General features: G+C 43.5%; 1 protein-coding gene across 12 annotated transcripts in view; it reads left to right on the forward strand.

Moving 5' to 3' along the window:
• NRXN3 (neurexin 3) overlaps window positions 1–25,140 on the forward strand; it is a 1,424,661-nt gene that overhangs the window by 118,150 nt on the left and 1,281,371 nt on the right. For 8 of the 12 annotated variants that reach the window (XM_066627903.1, XM_066627913.1, XM_066627922.1 and 5 more), the window contains exon 2: window positions 18,930–18,943. The exons of the other annotated variants lie outside the window; for them this stretch is intronic. In XM_066627903.1, the coding sequence (XP_066484000.1) occupies window positions 18,930–18,943 (14 nt within the window). The remainder of the gene's footprint in view (window positions 1–18,929; window positions 18,944–25,140) is intronic. 12 annotated transcript variants of the gene reach the window in all.

The raw sequence follows: 25,140 nt of genomic DNA on the forward strand, positions 1-25,140 counted from the left end.
GCCTCCAGACTTCCTGCCAGTGAGCCTGGTCTTGTGCTGTTGCAAAGCATGGCGCTTTTGTGAATAGCACATGCCAGTGGAATTCACATTCTGCTGGTGCAGGCCCTTGTTAGGATTGGGCCACATGTTTGCCTTACGTGAAAGATGGGGGCTTGTTGGTCAAGACAATGCATGCTTCTTGTAATCACTTTTTAAAAGTTTAACTAGATGGCAAAGGTAGGTCAGCAAATCTGGTGGAGCTGAAATGAATTCACTCTCCTCCCCCCCAATTTCATTCAGTATTTCCCTTTGAAAATATTCTTCAGATTAGAAGTATTGCAAGCATTTGAGTAAGAGTGCCGGCATAGATAAATATTCTTGTGGATGTGGGCAGTACAGCTAATCTTGAGAAGGCTGCCTGCTCAGTTCTGTTCATATTCTGTCCATTAAACCAAATATACTGGGAGCAAAGGGATACTACAATTTCTTTGTTTAATGCTGGTTTTAGCAAGGTTAATGCTGGTTAGCAAGGTGTGTGTCAAGAGGAATCAGATCCCTCTCAGCATTCTTTCCAACCATAAATCCCCCTATGTTGAGGGTCTTCAGTGTTTGAGTAGAATGCATGTATCAGTCCTTTTTTTGAACTTCCTGTGTGTCCATTACCACTATGGATATTATTTAGATGATTGAATATTTTCTAAATGTTGGATGTTTGCATCTGACGTTCAATGATATCTGATTTTCAAATTGTACGAGTATCCAAATGGTGACATTTGGCTGTATCAGGCAGGTGACATGCAGTGGCATTTAGTATTTCTTTCTCTGTAAACCGCTTTGTGAACTTTTAGTTGAAAAGTGGTATATAAATACTGTTAATAATAATAATAATAATAATAATAATAATAATAATAATAATAATAATAATAATAATAATAATAATTTCACAGTATTTAGAACTTACATGAAATGGTTTTTTACACTTGTTCAAATTTCCTGTCTTCAGAAAAAATTTCATGTTGTCTACCAGAGGACCTCTAATATCAACCATGTCACACAGAAATATTTGGTGTGATCTTAGATGCTTCCCATTCATAATGCGCCATAAGACCCAGCTTTGGGTGAAATAAGAGTCAACCCAAAGACATTTACCAGAATTCTCTACAATGAACAGCATTCAAAGGTTAAATCTGAGGGTAAATCTGTCTGCAATGCAAAATTTGATTGGGAGTATCAGTATTGCTTCTTTCTAGTAGATAACAGTAGGTTATCTACTGTTTAGGGGCATTGTAAACAGATGTAACCTGTTGATGTAACCTGTTGAATTTCTACTTTTTATACAGCTGTTAAAAACCCATGGCTCCTGCCAGGAAAGAAGGTGGCAACCTGACAGAGAGTTTATGATATGACTACCCTTTTTAATATCAGATCCCAAAATGTCCTCCAGTTTGCTCATCTGTACCTGTGCAGACGATACCCGTTAAGTACTTATGATACCCATTAAGTACTAGATAACACTGAGAGAAGTGACAGTGTTACCCCTAATTGAATATTACATTGCAGGCTGATGTGTTTCATTGCTCACTGATGTACCCATAGATTACAGCAGTCTCTTAATAATTAGGCAATGGTGGAATTAAGGTCCATTCTCAAGACTTTGAAGACCCCAAGGGATCATTTATTTTGATGGAAGAAAATGTTCAAAGTGCATATCTGACCAAGTTCAGGCAAAACTGGTTGAAATGAACCAGCAAGATGCAAAGAATGTATCTCTTTGCTGAAAGGTTAGCAGAGGGACAGAGAACACAGTTGTTTCTATTTAAATACTGTTAAATAAAATCTCTCTACCCCATGTATTTCAAGAAGAGAATGGGTAGGAGTGCCTGGTTTTGATTCTGCAGTCATGACCTCTGTTTCAGAATCTGAATTCCTTTTGAGCCGAGAGTGTGGAGGCATATATGAGGCCTTTCTTCTCCCTTTTTGCTGCAATTAATGGGTAAAGTAGATATCAAGCCACAGTAGAAACTCTGATCTGACAGTTCCAGTGAGGCAGAGGAATTCTCAGGTCCAGATGAGTCCAGCAGCAACTCTGTTAGGAATGGTGCCATCACTTAACAAATTAACCATGACACGTGGCTCTTCTTGCCAAACAGATAGAGCCACAGTCAAAGGTGGCTACTTTGCAAGTAAACAAAGATGCTAGAGGCTGGGCAAAGTGTTTGGTCACTGAGTTTTATAAACTAGTAGTAATACGAGAACCTAGTAAGATGAGAACCCCCATTTGCACCCCCTCCAGAAGCAAGGGGAGCCCCACTCCTCTCACCTCCCGTAGGGTCCTCTGAGCCTAGCAGAGGCCACGGCCATCCATCAGACTGAGCCCAACAGTAAAAACAAATGCTACTTCTGGTTTCTCCATGAAACTGGAAGTGATTTTTTAGTGCCTTATAAGGCACTGGGAAGCCCTTGGGGTGGTGTTTCCGGGTATCCGCAGTTTCAGTTAACCGTGGGGGGTTCTGGAACAGAACACCCATAGATACCAGGGCGTGCCTGTACATCATATTTAACTCTTTAACTTCTTTAACTCCTCTTATCTCCTTGCCCACAGATGCAGATATTATTTCCTTCCCTTCTCTGAACCTCTTCTTTGGATCCTTGCTTTCACTTTCACATTCCCTAAATCTTTCTCCAAGTGGGAACTCGTTTCTTGGGGTAATGAGTACCCTGCTCAGCTGGAATGCGGTTACCAGGGAAAGATGTGACTTGCTGAGATGCATCAGCCATTGAAGGGCCTTTCTGGGGGCAAATGCTTGTGGCCTGGGCAGTTTGACAGTAATGCCGCCATGCAGTGCTTGGATGGAGCCCCCGTCATTGAATATTTGTGACTTCCATTAGGCATCTGGCTGATAACCACAGATGTTTTTGACACACTCAGCAGAAAAGTGGAAATTGGTGTCAAGGGGGCCATTTCTTTTATGGGAAAGATTTGGTTGGCTGGAGAGGCCAATAAATATGTTAATATATTTCCCTGATGCCGGTAGTCCAGACTTTTCACTGGGAATTCTCTCCAAAGAAAATGACCAGGATATAGAAGTATGAGAATTTTCAGGATTCTTCTCAGCCTCTGTTAGAAAATGGTATATTGGAAGTATTGGGGGAACTAGAGAAATGTTAAGGGGAATGGCTGTACACTTCAATAGGAATTTTATTCAGAAGGGTATTTAAGCAAATGTTTGAAGATAGCGGTCCCGGTTATGTTGGCATGTACCAAAGTGTGAGATTCTTCTGACTAGAGTTAATGGTACCACATTATTTCATTGTTAGTACTGAACATTTGCTTTTTCATGTGATCAGTACAAAGGAGACATAGCAGTGCAGGCACTCCTTTTTTTTAATGCTTTTGCACCATAAGCCATACTGCCAGACCCAGGCTTGGACTGTGGATGGCCTTACCTAAATGGAGGCCTTAGCTAAATAGACAGCACTGGAGGAGATGGATTAGTGGTCTGCCTTGATGTAAGGCAGTTTCATGCCCACCTGTTGTGGAAGTTACAAATATTTCCCACAGATCTGCCTTTGCCCTGAGCCACGCTTGTGGGGATGAACCACACTTGTTTGTGTGCCATAAGCAGTCCCCTAGGGACCTGTTGGGAAGATCAGATTTACTGCTAACGGAGAGTGAAAGCTCATCAAATGTGTCACTGGCCTTTGCTGCTTTGTCAGTAGACAGGAGCAGCCTCTTTCTTGCCGCCTTATTATGCGCACTTATGACTGAGTGGGTCTGCTTAACAGAGCAAAAGAACTGAGAGAAGCCCGTCTCTGAACCTGCCTCATTTTCCTCTTGACCGTTGTCGGGGAAAAGAGGTTAGGGCAGAGCATTTGATAAGATACAGGTTTGTCTCTTTTCTTCAAGAGGAAGTTCTGGTTAACACTTAATTGGAAGCAACTAAGTTTGACTACAGAAGCTACGAGAGATGTTGTTCAACCACTTTGCTTCTATTTTTGTGTGTGTGTGTGGCTTCTGTCATATGTCTTTTACAGAAGCAGTGTTGTCTTCTGGGAGCAGAGTTAATTTCGGAGGATTAAAGATTGAGGTTGCTAGATCTTTCTCTGCAGAAAAGAATCTCTGTCTCTCTCTTTCTCTATCCTTCTGCCTGGTTTTTTCTTATTTTTTTTCCTCCTCCCCCCCCCCTCATGTGACAGACTTTCTCGTCATGAGGCCACTTGTTAATGAAGTCTACCTAGACAGGCAAGTCTTTGTTGACATGATTTTTGTGATTGATCAATCTGGTGTTTACTGAAGAAACTCACCAGTACTCTTCATTCTTCAGTTCAGTTCATTGTGTACAGTTCATGGTAATGTTACCTACAAAAAAAATATAAAAAATTAAGAGGGCCTTTTGCCAGTCAGCGTATTGAACCTGATTCTTGTACATGGAAAGTTACTAAGTCATTATAGACACTATAATTAATATTGGTTAATATCCTCAGGGTATATTAGAATGTTGAATTTCAGAGTTTTAATCTCTGCCCTGACACTGACTTCCTCTGTGACTTTGATAAAGTCAGATCAGATGTCTGGATGATGACTGTCACCTATAAAATGGAATAAATGCAGCACAATGTCATGGAAACAAATTGTCTTTGGAAACTAGAAAAATAAATATATACAGAATAGTGACTAAATGTCTGGAATAGGAGTTGCACAATGGGGTAAGAGTAATATTAATGGGGAAGAGGAAAAAGATGATCTGCAACTGCTTAAAGAAGGTTCAAAGAAGGTTAGGATCTGAGTATATTGTTCAGTGAAATACCTATATCTCCATCTCTCTGTGTGCAGGTTCCTATGTTACTTTATTATTAGTATCCTGATCCCCAAAATGCCAGTCCGGGAAGGGGGCAGTGGCATCCACTGAATTCAGACTTGCTTCCTGTACCTGAACCCTGACCTGGGTCCATGTGGACTTGTGCCATCAATTTTGTTCACTGCACTGTTCTCATCGATTATGCTACATATCAGCCCAATAATAAGAATGGGTTAATTATGCTTGTCTGTGATTGGGATATTTCAAGAACCGTGTATCCAACAATACTGCAGATTAGAATGGGGGGGGGGGAAGGATGTCTCCATGTTGCTACTGTGGTGCACAATGTCCACCTATGCCCTCTCCTATGACTTGTTAGACCTTTGCCCAGAATACTAGCACTTGCAACTGCTCTTAATTAATTGGTTCCACACTGACAGTGTTGTACATTATGGGGCACTGATATATATATATATGTCTTGGGAGGACAGCCTGGTGCAAAATATTGTTGCTCTGTCTAGTTCTCTTCTCCACAGTGCGAGTGACACTTCTGTCTCCTCCCTCTGAACATATCCTCATTCTCTTTGTCTCTCATGTATTCTGACTTGGTTGTCATTGAAAGTGCCAGGGGAAGTGTAGCACTGGACAGCTCTGTGAAAACTTCTGTTGAATCTGCAATGAAAAATTGCGAAGATGGGGGGGGGGAACCAGATTGAAAACACTGCAAGTGTTACATTGCCGTGAGGTCTGTGGTTCAGGCTCCGCTAGAATACCAAATGCAGTTCAACGCCCACCACCGCATGGGAGAAGAGGCAGCATAAAAGAAGATGAAAGGAGGAGAACTAATTGAGATCTGAGTATCTAATTTGGGTAGGAGAAATGAGGAGTGGGAGCACTTTATTTGGTAAAGGGTTGAGTTAGAAGTTGCATCACCGTAATAACAGTGGTTTTCAAACTTCCTGTTTTCAAGATCCTGTTCCACAGCCACCCGTATGCTGAGGAACCCCACTGTACGTCTGTGATGGAAGCCCAATGGATTGCAGAGCATTTGAGCACTGAGCTCATACCTGAAGCTTTACCCATCATCCCATCACAACACCTGAGTGTGTGTCTTAAAGTGCACCTGACACTCTTGTGGTTTGCAGGGGATGATCAGTAACCATGAGCAGGCACGGAAGTTTGTACACCAATCAGCTGCTGTTAAACCAGCACCCTGATATCCACCTTTGTCTATTTCTGTAGGGATGTGGGTTGTCAGGCACAACAAAGGGGTCTCCGTTGCATGTAATGCCTCTGATGTTTGTATTTCCCCTATAGCAGAGAAAAGCAGTCCTAACCCCTAGAACAAAGGGGCATTTCAGGGCTCTCTCACAGATGAAAGGTTGCAAGGTCACCAAACATATCAAGGAGACCTCCAGCAGCCAAAATGGTCAAGTTGGGCTATTTTTGTGGGAACAAAATGAGGGAATTGAGGGTCCAATCCTAAACTGGCCCTGCGCAGGTGCTGAGCCCTGACACCAGCACTGGATGCCATAAACATGCCATAAAGCACATTTACGGCACCTGGTGGGCATGGAACTCTGGCACTGGGCCCACATTAGTCAGGTGCATGCAGTGCGACCTTTGAGGGGTGGGGGGAGGGCGGGGTGGGGGGAAGAACCAGCGTGGAAGGGGGTGAGACCAGCAGTGCCCACTGAATCATGAACTCTGTGTCAGGCTGCAAAGCCTGACATGGAGTCTCAAGTCTGCACTGGCAAAATAGATGGCACAGTCTTGAGAAGCCCCACTGCAGTGCTTGGGGCTTCCCCCAAGGAGACCTCTGACTGCTTCTCAGGACCCACTGGATACAGTGGTAGCCACTTTGGTGCTGCTGCTCCAGCAGGCACTGGGAAGCTCAGGATTGGGCTGAAAGTACACCACCTTGAAGAAAAGGATGAATAAAAATGTAAAAAATAAACAGCAACGTGGCTATCTTAGCCTATATTTCTCTCCTAAAAGAGGAGCCAAGCCAATTCCAGTGGGATCACTATTTACTCATTCATTAAGAGCATTTATATCTCGTCTCTCATCCCCAAGAAGAACCCCCAAGGTAGCTCACTGTAAAATGTAGAATAGTCTTATAAAATAATAATAAAACTAAGACCACAGACAGGCATCAAAATTGTATCCGCAGCTTAGAGGGTAAAAATTCAAAATGGATTACAAGTTTGTTGGCAGGGCAGAGGTGTTTTAATTGCTTGCTGAAACACCAGCAAAGACAGACTTAAGAGGAATACAATTCCACTGTCCAAGTGTAGGGATGTCACTGAATTCAACTCTTGCTGAAATTTGCTCAGTCAAGTTTGAAAAGATGCCCACCTGCAGCTTCAGAGAGCTCTAGCTAGTCAGTCAGTGTGTAGGCAGTGCTGAGCTACATGAACCAATGATCTGATCTGGTATAAAGCAGTTTCCTATGATCTCATGAGTGATCAAGGAAGACCAGTCCAGAAAGAGATTCTTGAAGGGAATGAGCAGAAAGTGGCAGCTGAAAGAGCATGGCGGTGAGTAGGTGAAAGAGCCAGAAAAGAATTTGGATTCCGGCCATATCCAGAACACTCTACTGCAAAGAGCTGATCTGGTCCTTATCCGGATGGTTTCTATGCCAAAATCAGAATCTCTTCATCATCCAGCATCAAGCAATAGCCACATCCTGTTCCTTATAGAAAAAGGCTGAAATTATGGAGTTATAAACACCCTTTAATACAGCAATCAAGGCTGACAAGCAGAGGAACAAAAGAAATGTAGACCCCATGTACTAGGTTTTTTTTGTTCCATTTTGAAGCTTTTTCTTCCTAAGGGTTATGTACTACTTCTACCTATCTGAGAACAGTATACACATTTGGGTTCATTTTGAAATTCAGAGACAAGTCAATGGAAACCTTTTTTTGATGGGGACAAAATGATTGGTTGCCTCTTTGTATGTTGAACCTGAGAGCAAGGACCATTAACGGGACACAGTTTCCATTGTGTTGTCGCATTGCAGCCCCGGAGATCTCAATAGATAATCGCAATTTGCAGGCTGATCCAGTTCCTTCTTCCTCCCCCCCTTTTTTTAAAGTAGTGCAGCAGAAAGGAGGGGGAAGAAGCTATAGGGGAGTCTTATGTGAGATAGGAACCCTGGCTCCCAGTGGTGCTGTATAAATAACAACTGATAAGGAAAAGGAATGGGCCACCTGCCTTTGTTGAATAGCTTATGTGGAAAACCAAAGAATACAAGCTTGCTGCCTGTGATAAGATCAAGCTTGGCAGCTTGCAGAGTTAGGACAATGTTTATGGGATTTAGAAGGAAAAATTGGTTTCTGAAGCATTTCTTAAATAAAATGGAATGTAGTGATAATGTGATTTAACCCTTGAAAAGTGTGGGATGCTCAAGCAGTGGTTATTTGGGGCCTGCTGTAAAGATCTACATGGCTCTGACTTGGCACTAGGGGACTCTAGGCTCTCTCCAACATTCTTTGGGCCACCGTGGAATGTGTTGGGTTAGTTACAGTAGCAAAGGGAAAAAGGAAGACTGGATCAGAAACCTAAAGGAATGCAACAGGCAAAACCACAAGGGTGTGTCTACAATTTCGTGGATGATACCAAACACATTTCCTAACAAGTTCTTCAGGGATACTTGTGTAGCAATTAGATAGATAGAAGGTTGCATTCACTGTGAAAGCAAATCAGACTTTAGACTAAGTGCATCATTCATGCTGGGGGACCGATAACCAGGATTTGGATTATATACTGTAGGGAAGGGGTATTTATTCTTTTGTTGCAAGGTCAAAAGCAAACTCAGTAGGCAAGAGTGGTGATCGTCTGCAAGCTTTAGTTCATTATCAGCAACGGGCTTCTCAGGGACTCCTTGTCCTAAGCGAAGAGAGCAATTTTCCAGTGTGAGCCTTTCACTTATATTTGATTCTGGCTCCTTTGTTTGAGGAGTCTTACACTTCTCATTGGCTGGTGTATACTACAAGGAAGAATAATCTACAAACTGTAAGGGACATTTCAAACACCTGATAAGGATATCATGGAGTAGAGAGACATCTAGTGGAGAAAAATCATAACTTTGATAATGTGTTGTTTTTTTTTTTGGTCTCCTTTAAGAAGATTCTGGTCTACCTTCTATTTCATGTGTGATTCTCTATATGTGTCTTGTTACTGTGATGTATAGTGGTATAAACATATATTTAATACAAGACAAACTAACCTCTTATTGTAAAAAGGATTTTAAGAACTCTTTCTTATTTATTTTAACTAAATCCAGCTTTTTCTGTCAGCTTAGAGGCTCTCATTATGTTTTGCTGATCAGGGGACTTTTTCAGGAATGTTCTTGCTTATCTGTTATCTTCTGTCTAGCTGGTGTTTGCAGGTGTCTGTATCTTAGAAAACTATTTTTAATTAGCAACAGATAAACTGTCCTTGTCAAGGCCTTTCTATCTAATGTTGCTAGTTTTCCTCATTAAAATGTTTCTAACCTATGTATAACCTTTAGTTTTCTTGCTTCTTGGTGCCAAGAGATATAACGTTTCCCAATTAATTGTTGCAGGTGCACTCTGCTTCCTGGCTACTCCCTATTTGTTCTCTTGTATGTTGTAGTCTAATCTCACTTTAAGTTGTAACTCTCTAGTTCCAATTAAAGTGTCAGGCAGGACCTTGAGTCTACAGAAGAGATACAGAGTTAGGAATGCTTTTGCCTAAGATAAGAGTCTTATCCGTGAGGAGTAACTTTATACCACCTTCCAGAGTCTCCTTGTTAGACTCTTTTAATTAACTTTTGCCAGACATCTGCTTCTCAAGGTTGCATTTTCAGACTTGTGGCTTTAAGCCTTTTTAATAGCTTTTTCACCTTTCTGTGTATCTTATGCTTTGATCAAACTATTCTAACAGCTAAAAATTCACTTTGAACTACCATACATTGCTACTAACATTAATTTACACTTTTAAGCAGTAACTATTAAAATATTGAAGAATGCATGCAAACATTGACACTTCTATGATGCTTTGGTATGTTGCTTTGGTATATTGCAGATACAAGACTGTTTTTTGATTTAAAGAGAAACCTAAATGAATATTGTTTAAAAATCTAAAAAGCCTTTTCTTACCATGGTTTCATGGTCCTTTGGTTACTAGCAATTGAGCTTGAGATGGAAATTCCAGCTTCATACTCCCTTTTCATGAAGTGTTCACCTTATCTGATGCTTTGGCAGTTTGCCAAGAGATATTCCTTGAGACTAATTTAATAGCCAGCTTGCAATTTGCAGACAGACTTCTTCAGACAAACATAGTGGATTTCATATGTTTTAAGCATCATTTTCCCATTAAGCTGCTAAACTAATGTGTTTGTGAACATGCTAGCATATAAACATAACATTTCCCCCTATTTCTTAAACATATAAACTAATAATTTGTTTTAAACTAATTTAGCTATAAACACCCGTAACATAGCATTAACATTTGGTTCATTAAACTTGTAAACATTTAGTTTGTTATGCTAACAAAAGTGGCTTTCATGGCCTTGTCTCACTTTTACTTTCATGTATCATCCCTATGAATGTGCCTTTAACACCAGAAGCTTCTACTGGAGCCAATGAGAGTTTCTCTGCTGGAGCTAATAGCAACATCATGGTGGGCAATCAATTCTAGTTCACAAAAGCGTTAAAATAAAAAAAAAAATAGCAAATGAATTTAAAGTATGTCCTTTGCCTATATATAACAGACCTCTTCATATATACACAATATATTGTGCATTTTAAAAATTGTGGTTTAAAATTGTGATTAAAAATTGTAGTTTTAAAGGCAGGTCTAAGGATTTATCTTACACATTGTGTAAAACACCAAAGCCTAAAGTTCTGTCTAGCCACACACATACCCTCAACCACCAAAAAAATCCTCCAACTGAAGAAACAGCCAGTTGATATTAAAAGCACATCTTATATTAAAAGCCATCTTTGTTACCTGTTAAGTTGCTTTCAATGGTATACTTCAGCACCCTGTAAGCCTTTCATTTCTACATTCAGCGGATCCTGAAACAAAATGCATACACCAAATTCAACTTCTCATTCTGGTTTCCAGGCTTAGTGTTCAACACTTAGTTTCTCTTAGCTCAGTACATCTGCTCAACATTTATGAATCCCATGCATTTGGAGGGCTTTGTGCCTCGGCATTCATGTTAGGGGAAAAAAAAAAAACATGGTTTGCAGAGGTTATTCAAAGCATAGACTCATGGGTGCCAAAAGCAGGAGATCAAGAGTCCTTCACCCTCCACTTTAGCATATTTAAAGGTTAGGCCTAAAAAAAGTTAGTTTTTGTTGTGATCTGCTATTACATTTGTGCTGACAAAGTCTGTTCAGTATTTCTCATTGTGATTTGGGGGTACCATGTACTAAAATGGCATGTAAATCACTGCCCCTACTTTTCCTTTTGGGGAGATATGGGATCTTGGAAGCTAAGCAGAGTCAGGCCTGGTTAGTACTTGGATGGGAGACCGCCTGGGAATACCGGGTGCTGTAGGCTTATACCGTAGTCTTTCGAGACTGAAGGTTGCCAACCACCAGATATGGGAGGTGCATTTTTTAAAATGCTGTAGTGTGTCCATGCCTGCAATGAGTTCTTCCATTTTCAGTCTTTTCCTCTGTGTCTCTACAAGCTGAATCTCTGGATAGTAGCATGGTAGTTCTTCTATATCAGAGGTGCTCACACTTTTTTGGCTCGAGAGCTACTTTGAAACCCAGCAAGGCCCGGAGATCTACCGGGGGGAAGGAAGCGTCTGACAGACACCCCCTTTAATGTATGGAGCCCCTGCTGGAGTCTAGTCAGTTTCCTCAGTTTTGTTGCTGCATGCCTGAAGAGCAGCTAAAGTGTCAGTTTCAGTGTTAGTTTAGTGTCAGCTAAATATGTCAGTTTCGTCTAGTCACTAGACGAAACTGACATATTAACAGTTTGGAGAGACGGCTCCGCGATCTACTCATTTTGCCTTGCGATCTACCGTAGATCGCGATCCACCTATTGAGCACCCCTGTTCTATATAGTATGATCTCATGCTTCAGAGGAGGGCATGTCAATAGCATAAATATGTGGCTAGGACAAATCATATCAGTCTTTTCTCTGCAGTTACCTTAGACCAGGGCTTTTCAAACTGGGGAGCTGGAACGCCCCAGCCTGTGGACCCTGGTCTCTGCCCTCTTAAGGGCTGGGGGCAACCAGGAGGCAGGGAGGAGGCAGCGGCTTGATCCCCAGGGGGCTCCACGCTTCCCTGGGAGGCTGCAGGAGGCTTTGGTAAGTGCACCCAAGCCCCTGCAGCCCCCCGGGGATCGCGCCGCTGCCTTCCCCCCGCCCCCTGCAAGGACTTACAGCAGAGTTTGAAAATCGCTGCCTTAGGGAGAGGTTACCTTCTAGGTGGGAAAGATATACGTGGTCAGTTACATTTTTTTTTCCAAGTGTACTCTCCTGAAATTTAGAATGATGCCATGAGAAAGAAGCTCCCCTGATGCAGCCTGCATGTGAAAAGACTTGAATGCCTCTTATTCTAGCACAGATGTATATAAATACATGTGAATGAACACGAAATTCCAGTGCACTGTTTCTGTTATCCCTTATAATATCAAATATCTGGAACACAATTGTTGCCAAATGTTTTTGAATTGCCATTCTTTCATAAGTACAGAAGAATCCTGGGTGAGATGTAGTATTTGTATTATTTTTAACAACCTCATACAACCAATACCATATTAACCAATACACAGTGCTTCAAAAGCCAGGGTGCAACAGGCAATTGTGCAGTCAATGATCTACATGACAGCTATCCAAGATGTACTCTTAGTAATGTGAAATAATGGGGAACGGGGCTCAGATTCTGATCCTTGATGTGAGATTCTGGGTATTTCAAGTACAGGTATAGTCTATTTATCCCGTGCATTTTACATCTGCCGATCTGGCTCAGTGGGGGTCCCCAGACCTGTGTTGGGCCAGACTCAGCCCCACCTGAACCCTCCGAAGGTCACCAGAGCACAGCTTTCTGAAGCCCACAGAGGCCACATGCATTTACCTGCCCGCCTGTTGCTTCTGCAGGCTTAAGTGTGGCTCATAGAGCCAAAAAACAAACTTCCAGTTTCCTAATGGAAACCAGAAGTGACATTTTTATGCCTTTCAAGGCATTCTGAGACATGGGGAGGCCACCCAGGAGCTTCCCAATACCTTACATGGCATAAAAGTATCACTTCCGGAGGTCGCGTTTTTCAGCCTGAAACGGCTGTTCTGAAGCCCACAGAGGCTATGGTTGGATGTGGTGGCCTCTGTGGGCCCTACGGAAGCCTTAAGGGGCCAAAATAGCAGATTTGCATATCCATCAAGGATCCAAGAATGGATCCCCCACAGATACCGTTGTCCCACCTGTATACTAGTCCCCTCTCATTTTCCTCTGAAATATCTAAAGTGTGTGAGTTGCATCTATGTTTTCTGCTTTTAAAAAGACAGAAGCTCAAAATGATTGCCTTTAGCAACTAGGATATGTGGCAAGAACATCTATGATTCATGATAGGATTTCCATGGAAGTATTAGCCACAAGAAGTCAAAATAAGTGTTTCCTTCTTGGTTGGCTAAATAATATTACCAAATAATTCAAAAAAATTATGTCTTGCCATTGCCCTTCTCCCTTGCCTGCACAAAGTACATCTATTTCAGTGGGTTCCAAACTGTGGGTTGGGATCCACTGGTAGGTCACGACCTGATTTTTGGTGGATTGCCAAAGATGATGACAAGATCAAATAACTAATTGCCTCAAACTCTGAGGCCCTGAGACTATTCAAAAATCAGATACTGAAGCTGCTAGTTATTTCTTTCTTAATCTCCTTTTTTAAAAATCTGGTAAACCGAGGTAGGTCCTGACAGAGTGTCGTTTGATAAAGTGGGTCCCAGTGCTAAAAAGTTGGGGAACCACTGATCTATGTGGTTCAACCTTTGGTTTGTTAACTGATCTTGCTAATTCAGACACAACTCCAGCTGCTGCATGTTTTCACAATTTTTTGAAAGCCATTTCTGCCCACCATACACAACAGGGATCAAATGTGTACACCTGTGGGCTGGGCAGAAATGGGTTAAGATGGAAATGACCCAGGTTTGTGGTACTTTTACATGCCTGTGGAAAGACCATTATGTCAGGGGGCATCTGGTCCAATATTTTAAAGATGAAAAAATATGCACGGAAGTACCCTCCTGTAGGATGGTTTGGAGTTTTTGCACAGTTCTAAAAGGTTATTACTACTATCAGTCTAGTGGCCCACTCTGAGGAGTTGACACCAGTCATTGAGGAAAAGAGGAGAGCTCAAGCAGCATACAAGGCCTGTCCCAGTGAGTGCAACCTGCAGGTCCTCCAAGCTGCTCGCAGCAAAGTCCAGCAGATTGCCAGGAGATGTGCTAACGACTACTGGCTCCAGCTCTGCTCCCAGATACAGATAGCAGCTGACACGGGCAACATCAAGGGGATGTATGACGGTATCAAGCAGGCCCTAGGTCCAACACAGAAGAAAATTGCCCCTCTGAAGTCTGCCACAGGCGAGGTCATCCAGGATCAGACGCAGCAGATGGAACGCTGGGTGCAGCACTATTCTGAGCTATACTCCAGAGAAAATGTAGTCACCTAAGAAGCGCTGAACAACATTGAGTGCCTGCCTGTGCTGGAGAAGCTTGACAGTGAACCAACCCTAGAAGAACTTCACGTGGCCCTGGACTCCCTTGCCTTTGGCAAGGCACCTGGAAAAGACAGCATCCCTGCTGCAGTCCTAAAGTGCTGCAAAGAGATCATGGTCACTGAGCTGCATGAAATCCTCTGTCTCTGCTGGAGAGAAGGTGGAGTACCTCAAGACATGAGGGATGCAAACATCATCACGCTGTACAAGAACAAAGGCAACAGGGGTGACTGCAACAACTACCGTGGCATCTCTCTCCTTAGCGTTGTAGGAAAGTTGTTTGCCCGAGTTGCTCTAAAGAGGCTCCAGGTACTTGCAGAGAGCGTTTATCCAGAATCACAGTGCGGATTCCGAGCCAACAGGTCCACCACTGATATGGTATTCTCCCTTAGACAACTGCAGGAGAAATGCAGGGAACAACAATAGCCACTCTTTATAGCCTTCATAGCTCTCACAAAGGCCTTCGACCTGGTCAGCAGGGATGGCCTCCTCAAGATTCTCCCCAAGATTGGATGTCCACCCAGGCTCCTCAGCATCATCAGATCTTTCCATAAGGACATGAAGGGCACTATTGTCTTCGATGGCTCCACATCAGACCCCTTTGACATCCGAAGTGGCGTGAAGCAGGGCTGTGTTCTTGCACCAACCTTGTTTGGGATTTTCTTCTCTGTTCTGCTGAAGCATGCCTTTGGAACTGCAACAGAAGGCATCTATCTCTGGACCAGATCAGATGGAAAGCTCTTCAACTTCTCCAGACTGAGAGCAAAGTCCAAAGTCCAGCTGAAATGTCTGCGTGACTTCCTCTTTGCCGACGATGCAGCTGTCACTACCCACTCTGCCAAAGATCTCCAGCAGCTCATGGATCGTTTTAGCAAGGCCTGCCAAGATTTTGGACTGACTATCAGCCTGAAGAAAACACAGGTCATGGTTCAGGATGTGGACTCACCTCCCTGCATTACAATCTCTGCACATGAACTGGAGGTTGTCCATGACTTTGTGTACCTTGGCTCAACAATCTCCGACACTCTTTCTCTCGATACCGAGCTAAACAAATGCATCGGTAAAGCAGCTACCACATTTTCCAGACTCACAAAGAGAGTCTGGTCCAACAAGAAACTGATGGAACATACCAAGATCCAGGTCTACAGAGCTTGTGTCCTGAGTACACTTCTGTACTGCAGCGAGTCATGGACTCTTCACTCACAACAGGAGAGGAAACTGAATGCTTTCCACATGCGCTGCCTCCGACGCATTCTCGGCATCACCTGGCAGGACAAAGTTCCAAGCAACACAGTACTGGAACGTGCTGGAATCCCTAGCATGTACGCACTACTGAAACAGACGCCTGCGTTGGCTTGGTCATGTCGTGAGAATGGATGATGGCCGGATCCCAAAGGATCTCCTCTATGGAGAACTCGTGCAAGGAAAGCGCCCTACAGGTAGACCACAGCTGCGATACAAGGACATCTGCAAGAGGGATCTGAAGGCCTTAGGAGTGGACCTCAACAGGTGGGAAACCCTGGCCTCTGAGCGGCCCGCTAGGAGGCAGGCTGTGCAGCGTGGCCTTTCCCAGTTTGAAGAGACACTTGGCCAACAGTCTGAGGCTAAGAGGCAAAGAAGGAAGGCCCATAGCCAGGGAGACACCCCAGGGACAGACTGCACTTGCTCCTGGTGTGGAAGGGATTGTCACTCCCGAATTGGCCTTTTCAGCCGCACTAGACGCTGTTCCAGAACCACCTTTCAGAGTGCGATACCATAGTCTTTCGAGACTGAAGGTTGCCAACTCAACTATCAGTGGAGTCAAGGAAGAGTACGACAGAGAGTCAGCTAGCCATTAAATGTTCAGAGACCTCTGGATGATTTTAGCAACAGCTGTTAGAACCAAGAGCTACGGCCACTGGTGGAATATTTTCTTCCAACCCTCTTGGTAGCAGTCCCCACTGTGGTTGGCTGACTGATTTGCTCTCTCCCCCACCAGTTGTGCTTGACTACTTAGAACAGTGAAAAAAATAATAATAATCACCCTGAAGAGAAACTGCGGTCAGGGCCACCCCATTCATGACCCTGATAACATTGCTGCTTCAAGTGGCAGCCTGGGCAAACTGTCAGTCAACCAGGTGGCAAACTGGGTGTTCTGAATCATGTCTGTTCAGTCTGTCCTCCTCTGTCCCACTGTTTGCCACTTCTCTTGGCCACACCTTCACCCTCTTCTCACTCACTCTCATTGGAGGCACTCTGATCACTCTCATTTTGGAGACCAGCTAGGAAGAGGAAGGTTACTTCCGTTCTTCTACTACTCCATGCTCAAAGGTGGAGAGGATCATTGAAGATGACTCAAAGGATCTTTCCCACCCAGCCCATTCTGAAAATATATTGGGCTGTTGAGGCATAGAGGTGGTGGTGATGGGGGGATGCTGATGTGCCCCTCCAAAAAAAAGGCGGCTAGAATTTGGACGCTGCTTCTGACACCGAGGCCTTGTTGAAGTCACTTCCTCCTTCCTCTCTGAAATCAGAAGATGCCGGACAATGCCAGAGGGACAAGGTGGATGCAAGCAAGCATTAGAGGGCATAATTACTGGAAGACAGCGCTCTGTGGATGTGTAGAGCTATTGCTTCTGACACCTCCTGCTAGAGTCGACCAGAGATTTCGGAGTACATGGTGGCTGATTTGCAGGCTCAGTTTCTGCATTGCTCTGTGTGATGGGGGAGAAAAAGAAACATGACAAAACTGTCCGTCTCTCATTTTACATTGCTTTCATTTTACCACACCAAATAGACTATTGATCCCATCTTGTCAAAATTGCTGGTATTTTTGGGTACTGCTCATAGCAATTAGAAGTTGTTATGGCAACTAAATCTTCAAAATTACAAAGAGTTAAACATCTTGATTTTTTACCCCCTTCCCCGATTAGAATGCATTGGAGGAGTTCCCCTCTCCAGCCTCCCCCTTACTCCTTTCTTCTTTGCGAAAGCGGATAAGCTATGGAGGAGTTGCATTTACATGTCCTGCTGAAACATAAAAGATGCCTCCGCAGGAATAATAGAGAGACTATTTAGTAATCTGGCCCATTTCCAAACAAAAGAGGAGGAAAAAGCACCAAATGTATTCAAGGAAACAACATGTGGCAGCAATTGTGATCTGGGTAAGGAACAAAAGGCAAATACAACTTGGGTTGAATGAAGGGTCATCTGCATAAGTATGCTGTGAGCCCAAAACGTTTTCATTTGAGACAACAAGGTCTCATTATAAATCCATTTCTCAAGCAGCAGGATTCATCAGGGTCATAGAACTTCTGTTCTTTCACCATCTCTATGCCTGTCTCCAGTTCTTAGGGCCCAATCCTATCCAACTTAACAGCACCAGTGCAGCCGCAATGCAGCCCCAAGGTATTGGATCAAATGTTCCCATACCTTGAGAGGTCTCTGTGACTGCCTCCCCACCACAGGATGCAGCGCACACCCCATTGGCACAGCCACACCTGCACGAGAAAATTTGATTGGCCCTTAATGGCTTGCATCCTCCTGGTATCCAAACTATCTTATATTACACCATGTACAAAATGACCACTATCATTACAAAATTACCACTATCCCTATACAAACATGGCAGCACCTGTGACGGACTTTTGGTGCCATTCCATCTGTTTATTTGCAGGGGCCATGTTATATTAGAACTGTGCATGTGTGCTGGATCATAAATAAACATGGTAACTTGGACTGGGAAGACAGTAGGAGAAGCAGGTGAGAGAGACTAGTGGTGGATCTAGTGGCACAGATCATCAGATGGGACTGGCTTATCTAATAGGTTGATTGACTAAGGCTGCAATCCTAACCATACTTTCCTGAGAGTAATCCCCATTGAACAAAATAGGACTTACTTCTGAGTAGACCTGGTTAGGATTGTGCCCTAATTTGTATTATAAGAATATTGCCGCTTGATCAAATGATTTGGGCAGGTGACCACATACCAGTGGTTTAAGATCACAGTCCCTCCAATTTATTTCTGTAGTAGAACAGAGGGCAGGGAGACTGTAGGAGGGGATGGATCCAGCAGCAATGACACACACAGGATTCTAGCCCCTCTTTTTTGAGCCTCCCTGTCCTCTTTCCTTGGACTTGTGCCACCTAATGCTAAAGAGTTGATGCAGGTTCGAGGAAACCCATTTTGGAGCAGGAGTCTTACGGAGATGTAAGGGAATTTAAATCCCCTTTCCCTTCCAAAGCCTCCTGATTCCCCCCCCCCCCCCACTGGATACAGCATGCTCGTTTTTGGCTTGGCTGCACCAGGTGAATGGGAAAGGATAGGATTGGGCTGTTAGTTACAGTATAGTAGGCGGACTACCTTGTGTCAAACTCTTCATGAAAATGGTGGATTTTGATGAGAGATGTAAACAAAATAATAGAGTTGCATCGGATAAGTGGTTTGGGAGGCAAAAAGTACAAGGGAGAAAGGAAAGAGTCATTTGAGGGAGCTGGAGGCTGGGAAACAGAGGCTGGAGCTGGACAAATGAAAGGTGCACAGACAGGGATGTGTCAACTTACAAAAACAGAGTTAAGAAACTGTAAGGCTTTGTAAAAGCTTGGGAGGATGTGTTGTTTCTTAGCCCTGCAGCCTAACAAAATGCAGCTGTTTATAAAGAGAAATGAATGGGTGAATATAATTTGATAGTGTGTTTTGAAGCTGCTTTTTCAGGAAAAATTAGGTGGCAGTTAAGACTGGACACAGTGTTGCATTCTCTGTTGATGCTCTGTTTTTGGAGGGATGGCGTTACAAGCACAAACATCTCCCTCCACTTATTTGCTTCCACTTCTCAGACAGTGGGAGAGGCCAGCCCTAAGCACAAGTAATTTTTATGGAAGTGAGAGGGAGGTCTGGATGGATTCTCCATGCATGGGTTCTGTGGATGGGATCATGCCCGTCATTTGTGCAGTTTACTATTCAAAAGTATTTCAGGGTGTACTGATACAGGTGCATCAGTGTTGATTATGTGCATGACATGTGCATCAGTGTTGATTATGTATATCGATCCAACCATTGGCAGAGTGAGAGTTAAAGGTATTTCAATTTTGGATCAATAGTTCAAAGTAACTTTCAGGGAAAAACACACACACACACACACACACACACACACACTTACTTTCCAATTGATTTTTTATTGCCTGTTCCTATTCCTGTTTAAAATTACAAGAAATGTAAGAACTGTAAGGAAAAGGAAAAGCAATTTTCAGACAAAACACTGTACTCTGAAAAATCAAACATTTATATTCAGATTATGGATTTGTCAAGCTATGGCTACCATCTGTGTCTTCCTCCATCTTGCTCCCCATCCATTATCTGTCTGTCTGTCTGTCTGTCTGTCTGTCTGTCTGTCTGTCTTTTTCTTTTTTTAAAGAAGCCAATCATAGATTTGCAACAGAGATTTAGTGTGTGTGATATGAAAGTATAATTATTTTGTTCTTTTCTACGGAATGAGAAGAGGAGGACGAAGAACGATTTATTCTGTTATTCATCCAAGACTAATGCCTCAGTTGGCCACTGGATAAGAGGACCCTCTATATAATTCCAAGAAGGGATTGGTTATGAACTGGAATGAATGCTAGAACTATGCAGGTCTAAGCTACAGCTAGCAAACCATCTTGAGACTGGGGAACTGGTAGCATTGGCTGTTGAATGGCATATTAAATCTTCTGCTTATTTGGGCATTGTTTCAGGTCAGTTTCATATATCTAAGTCTGGTTTGTTCAAATTAGGAGCGCCCAAACCCCGGCCCGGGAGCCATTTGCGGCCCTTGGGTCCCCCAATCTGGCCTGCGTGGAACCCCCAGTCTCCAATGAGCCTCTGGCCCTCCAGAGACTTGCTGGAGCCTGCGCTGGTCCGTCACAACTTCTATCAGCACAAGGGTTGACCTCTCATGTGATCTGTGGGCCAAGGGCTCCGACCACTGCTTGCTGTTTCACATCTGTGAAGTGGCAACAAAGGAAAGGCTTGCTTTGCACAAGGTCTTTTATAGACTTTGAGCAATTGCGGGGCCTTCATTCATGTAAGTTTCATCTCTAATATATTCATTTATGTAAATTTATTCAATTTTATATGTAAATTAATTCTTTTTCTTCTGGCCCCCAACACAGTGTCAGAGAGGTGATGTGGCCCTCCTGCCAAAAAGTTTGGACACCCCTGGCAGTCCCTTAATTGATTTAAACTTTAAATCAGCAGTTTTCAACTGCTGTGCCACGGAGCCAAGGAGTCAGGCGGCAGCTGCGCACGCGGGAGAAGCGGTCGCTTGGAACCTCCCGCGGCAGCAGGAGAAAAAGGAGCAGCCAGTGAAGGAGCTTCGAAGCTCCTGCAGTTGCTGGTGCCTGCCCTGCGGGTTGATTGGGCAGCCAGCCAGCCTGGCAGCCAGAAAAGCCTGGAAGAGCTCCTGGCGGGCGGGAGCGTGGAGGGAGTGAGAGCGAGCAGTGAGCCAGAAGGTGGGAAGCAGGTACGGAGCCAGCAAAGCAGCTGGCTGAAAAGGATACTTTTCCTTACCTGCAGTACCCCAAAGTGACCCTCCCTGCGTTGCCTCCTGGCAAGGCTTTGGCTTTGACAGTAAGAGTGCTGGGCCACAATCCTATCTTCACTTACTTAGGAGTAAGCCCCACTGACTATAATGGGGTTTATTTCTGAGTAGCCGTACAGAGACTTGGGCTCTTGGTCGCACTCTTTCTTGAATACATGAGCAGGCAATTGACGCTTTTCTCTCCTCCCCCACCCCACCTCCTCCCCTCCCGCACACACGTTCCCCGCATCTCATAATTGCAGTTTACCCCTCTCTTACCCTTCCCTCCCCCTTCCCCACCTTCCAAAGTCCAGAATCAGTTGCCTCGCATTCACTCTCTCGTTTCCCCCCACCCCAGTGAATCCTGCACTTGTTTCAGTCACACCTCCTCACTGCCCCTCACCCCACATTTCTCCAGTATTTGCTCAGTCTCACCTCTCTTTGCCAACACTTCCTGGCATATCAAAGCATATCAGTTGATAACAATTTGATCACTTACTTTAAAACATTGCTCCTCCTTTCCAGAAACCATAACTTCCCTCTCCAAGCTTCTTGTGAATTTCTTTAATTGTCATGTAATGATCAAAGGGCACAATCCTAACTAGGTCTACTCAGAGGTAAGTCTTATTTTGTTCAATGGGGCTTACTCTCAGGAAAGTGTGGTTCGGATTGCAGCCTCTGTGTATTAGTTATATTAAATTAATTGTAACATAATAATGTAATTAAAAACTAATAGTGTGCCTTGATAACTTTAATGCCTTATCAGTGTGCCGTGAGCTGAAAAAGGTTGAAAATGGCTGCTTTAAATCAATGAAGGGACTGCCAGGGTAATCATGCTTATCATCTGATGGCCTTTCTTATGTCCTATGAAAATGACTGATGTTTAAATTTGTTGAAGTAGAAGCAGCCATCTTATTTAGGTATCATCCTCAGGCTGTCAAATAATGATAGTACCATCAATAAAACTTGTACATCTGTTTTGGAAAATAAAGATGGGATATCTGAGAGGGCTGATTCAACTTTTTTTTTTTCTCCACTGCTTAAGTCATATGTGACAAGGGAAACCACACGTTTTCCTTATGGTAATTTCCATATGGTTTTTTGTTGTTCTAGCTATGGTAAATCATGGTTCTGGCGAAAAAGGGAAACATTCAGAAGAAATGCTTGTCACATATAATGAAGGGTAAATGTCATCTCTTCATGACCTTACCACATCCAAAAATGAATGTACTGAAGCAAGGAAGCAGAGGTCCTGCTCTGAGGTCTTTCAGAATAAGCTAAATTAGGGTGTGAGGATGTAAGTGAAAGAAATATGTTGGCAGAGTTGGATACAACTGAGGTTAGCCTGAAACCCACAGATAAGTGAGAGAACAGATATATAAAATCTGTACTGTATGTTTTAAACTATGAAGTGAAGCAGGAATTTGTTAGCCTGCAATTAGGGGCAAGATGACTTTATTATATCCATATGACAACATGTCCTAGGAAATGTTACATTTTCCAACTGAAAGAAAGTTTGGAGCTAGCAGTAAGGGGGAGTACAAAACTTATTTTTTTCTTCAGTCTGCTTTTTAGTTGGTACAGTAGTAGGATTTAAAAAAAAAATTGTTGGAGGGAATAGGGAGAGAGTGTGGATCCTGAAGAGTTCATTTCTGTCTTGCGTTTGGTGAGCTGACAGAATAGTACAGGGCAAGTACTTTTATTTTTCAAATTTTATTTATGGTCAGGCAGCCCAGTCCTACCTAACTCCCCTAACAGGGAGGAGATGGGACAGGAATGGGGAGATTGGGCCTGCATGGGGGAGGGGGGGTTTGTTGGCTACAGCTCCTCAAACACTGTGCTGTAAAGCATGTTGCGACAGGGTGGGCCTGTGAGTGGACTGGGTCCGGGTCCAGGAGGGGGGATGGAGCCAGGAGCCAGAACTTCGGCCAGATCCTAACCAGATGCATCTGGCATCTGATTGCCAGATGCAGGGGAGGGCACCAGGCCGCAGGTTGTGTCTGTTGTCTTGTCAGCTCCCTCGGGCATTTGGTGGGCCACAGTGAGATACAGGAAGCTGGACTAGATGGGCCTTTGGCCTGATCCAGCGGGGCTCTTATGTTCTCTCTCCTAGGCAGCTCAGCTACTCAGATTTGCACCATCTCCTTAGATGGCACAGATCTGAGTAGCCCCATTTGGGCCACTGCCTCTTTACCCAGGTAAAGGGATTCCCCTTGCCCCAGGCTATACCACAGGTACACCCTGCACTGGATATAGCACAGGCCTGCCTGCCTGCCTGTTCCTGTGCAGGGTAGGATTGGGCTGTCTGTAGGATTAAGCACACATTTCCCTGATACACCTTCAGTCGCTTCACAAACTTTTTCACAAGCATATTTTGGCACCAGGAAATTTCTACTGATATTCAGTCTTTTCTGCTCAGTTTAATTTGATCTCCTATAAGGACGTATAAAATGCGCTTTTGTAAAAACTCTTGATCTGGAAAAGTGTATTTAGAAATGGGAAATGGAAGTGATGAGAGCTGTGGTGGAGGCAGAGGCCATATGGCATAGAAGAATAGGGTAGGCTGCAAGTTGAAGTTACATTTGGCCAGATGGATTGTCATACCAAATGCTGGTTTTGGATTAGAAAGTGTTTTTCTATTGGCATTCTCAGTGTAAGGTACAAATTAGGGAGTTTGTAACCTATAAAATGAGAGCAAGAGGAGGCTCAGTGTATTTTTTAAAGGGTTTTTTTAAACCAAATTTTTAGATCCACAGTGGTATAGATATGCAAAGCAAAAAAATTATGCTATGCCTGTATTTAGATTTTTCTATGTAGTTTGGCTCATGATGACATGGCTGGGTATTCTGCTCTAAAGACAAAGGAAGTAAGAACAGATTGTGTTCTTACTTGACACAGAAGGTAATCCTTGTCCAGAGATAGGTTTTTGATTCTTAAGCCTTTAAAATTTAAACAAATGAAAATGTGTGCCTGTTTTTTTGTAATATGAATGGCAGCAACAGGAGGGATCAAGACCACAGTATGTGGGAGGAGGGCTTGAACACTTCCCCCTATGGTGGTCCTGATCCAATTACCCATCCTCATAACTCCTATTGCCCTTGGAGTAGAAGCTCCCACTGATCTCAGTGGGACCTTCCCTTCTGTGAAAAATAGCCACCACAGTTCCCTTGATTTGGATCAGAATTGCAGCAGCAGAGAAGAGTCAAAGCCCCCTCATTATACCATTAGTAATGTGGTCGCAACTAACAGAGGCAGTGGTATTAAAGGAAGGAAGTAGGAGATAGGATTTATGAGCATCCTGCAGCAATCAAGAAGGGAGAATTCTTGGACTTGAGACTGGATTGCAGATGGAAATGGGGGGGGGGGGGTCCTCTCCTGGACCAGGTCAGCATTACCTCTTCAAACGTTGTGTGGCTGGATTGGATTTTAATGGGATTTTGATGGGAATTACTCCCAAGTAAGTGTGTAGAGGATTGTAGCTGATATATGATATGATACCTGTTCACAGCCAGAGGTGTCACCTGGATGGGCTGAGAGTTGAGTTGCATCATCAGGTTGTACCTTCAAGCTTTAGCATCTGCAGTGCTACAAGGGTTTGGTGGAGGTAGGCTAAATAGACCCAATGCTGATTACACAGGCCCACACACATTTTGCTTCCTTAAACGTTACGCCAGTTCCTGGGTATATTTGGGGTGCTGATTCCAAAAATGGCATTCGTTTTGCCCTATCACGTCTAGTTTTGGAGACACAGCATAGCATCTTTAGTGAATGGTTCAAGCAACTTCCTCATGAGGAAGCCTACCCATAGCTTCCTCATGAGGAAGCTGCTCGAACCATTCACTAATGAGGCTATACTATATCTCCGAAACTAGACGTGATAGGGCAAAACAGATGCCATTTTTGGAATTGGTGCCCCAAATTCATATCAAACCACCATAAAGTTTGGGAAAAACTTTTCTGACCCTCAATTTTTTAGGCCTGTGTTATTATGCCAGTGGCGGGGAAAAAAAAAAAATCATTGTTTTGCTCAGAGAAGTTACACAAATAATATCCAAGCGACACAGTACTGAAAAGCTCTTTAGGAGTGCTCCTTTCATTTTAGAAGGTGTCAAAGGTAAG

This window comes from Tiliqua scincoides, chromosome 1, assembly GCF_035046505.1.
Source record: "Tiliqua scincoides isolate rTilSci1 chromosome 1, rTilSci1.hap2, whole genome shotgun sequence".
NCBI classification, from domain to species: domain Eukaryota; kingdom Metazoa; phylum Chordata; class Lepidosauria; order Squamata; family Scincidae; genus Tiliqua; species Tiliqua scincoides.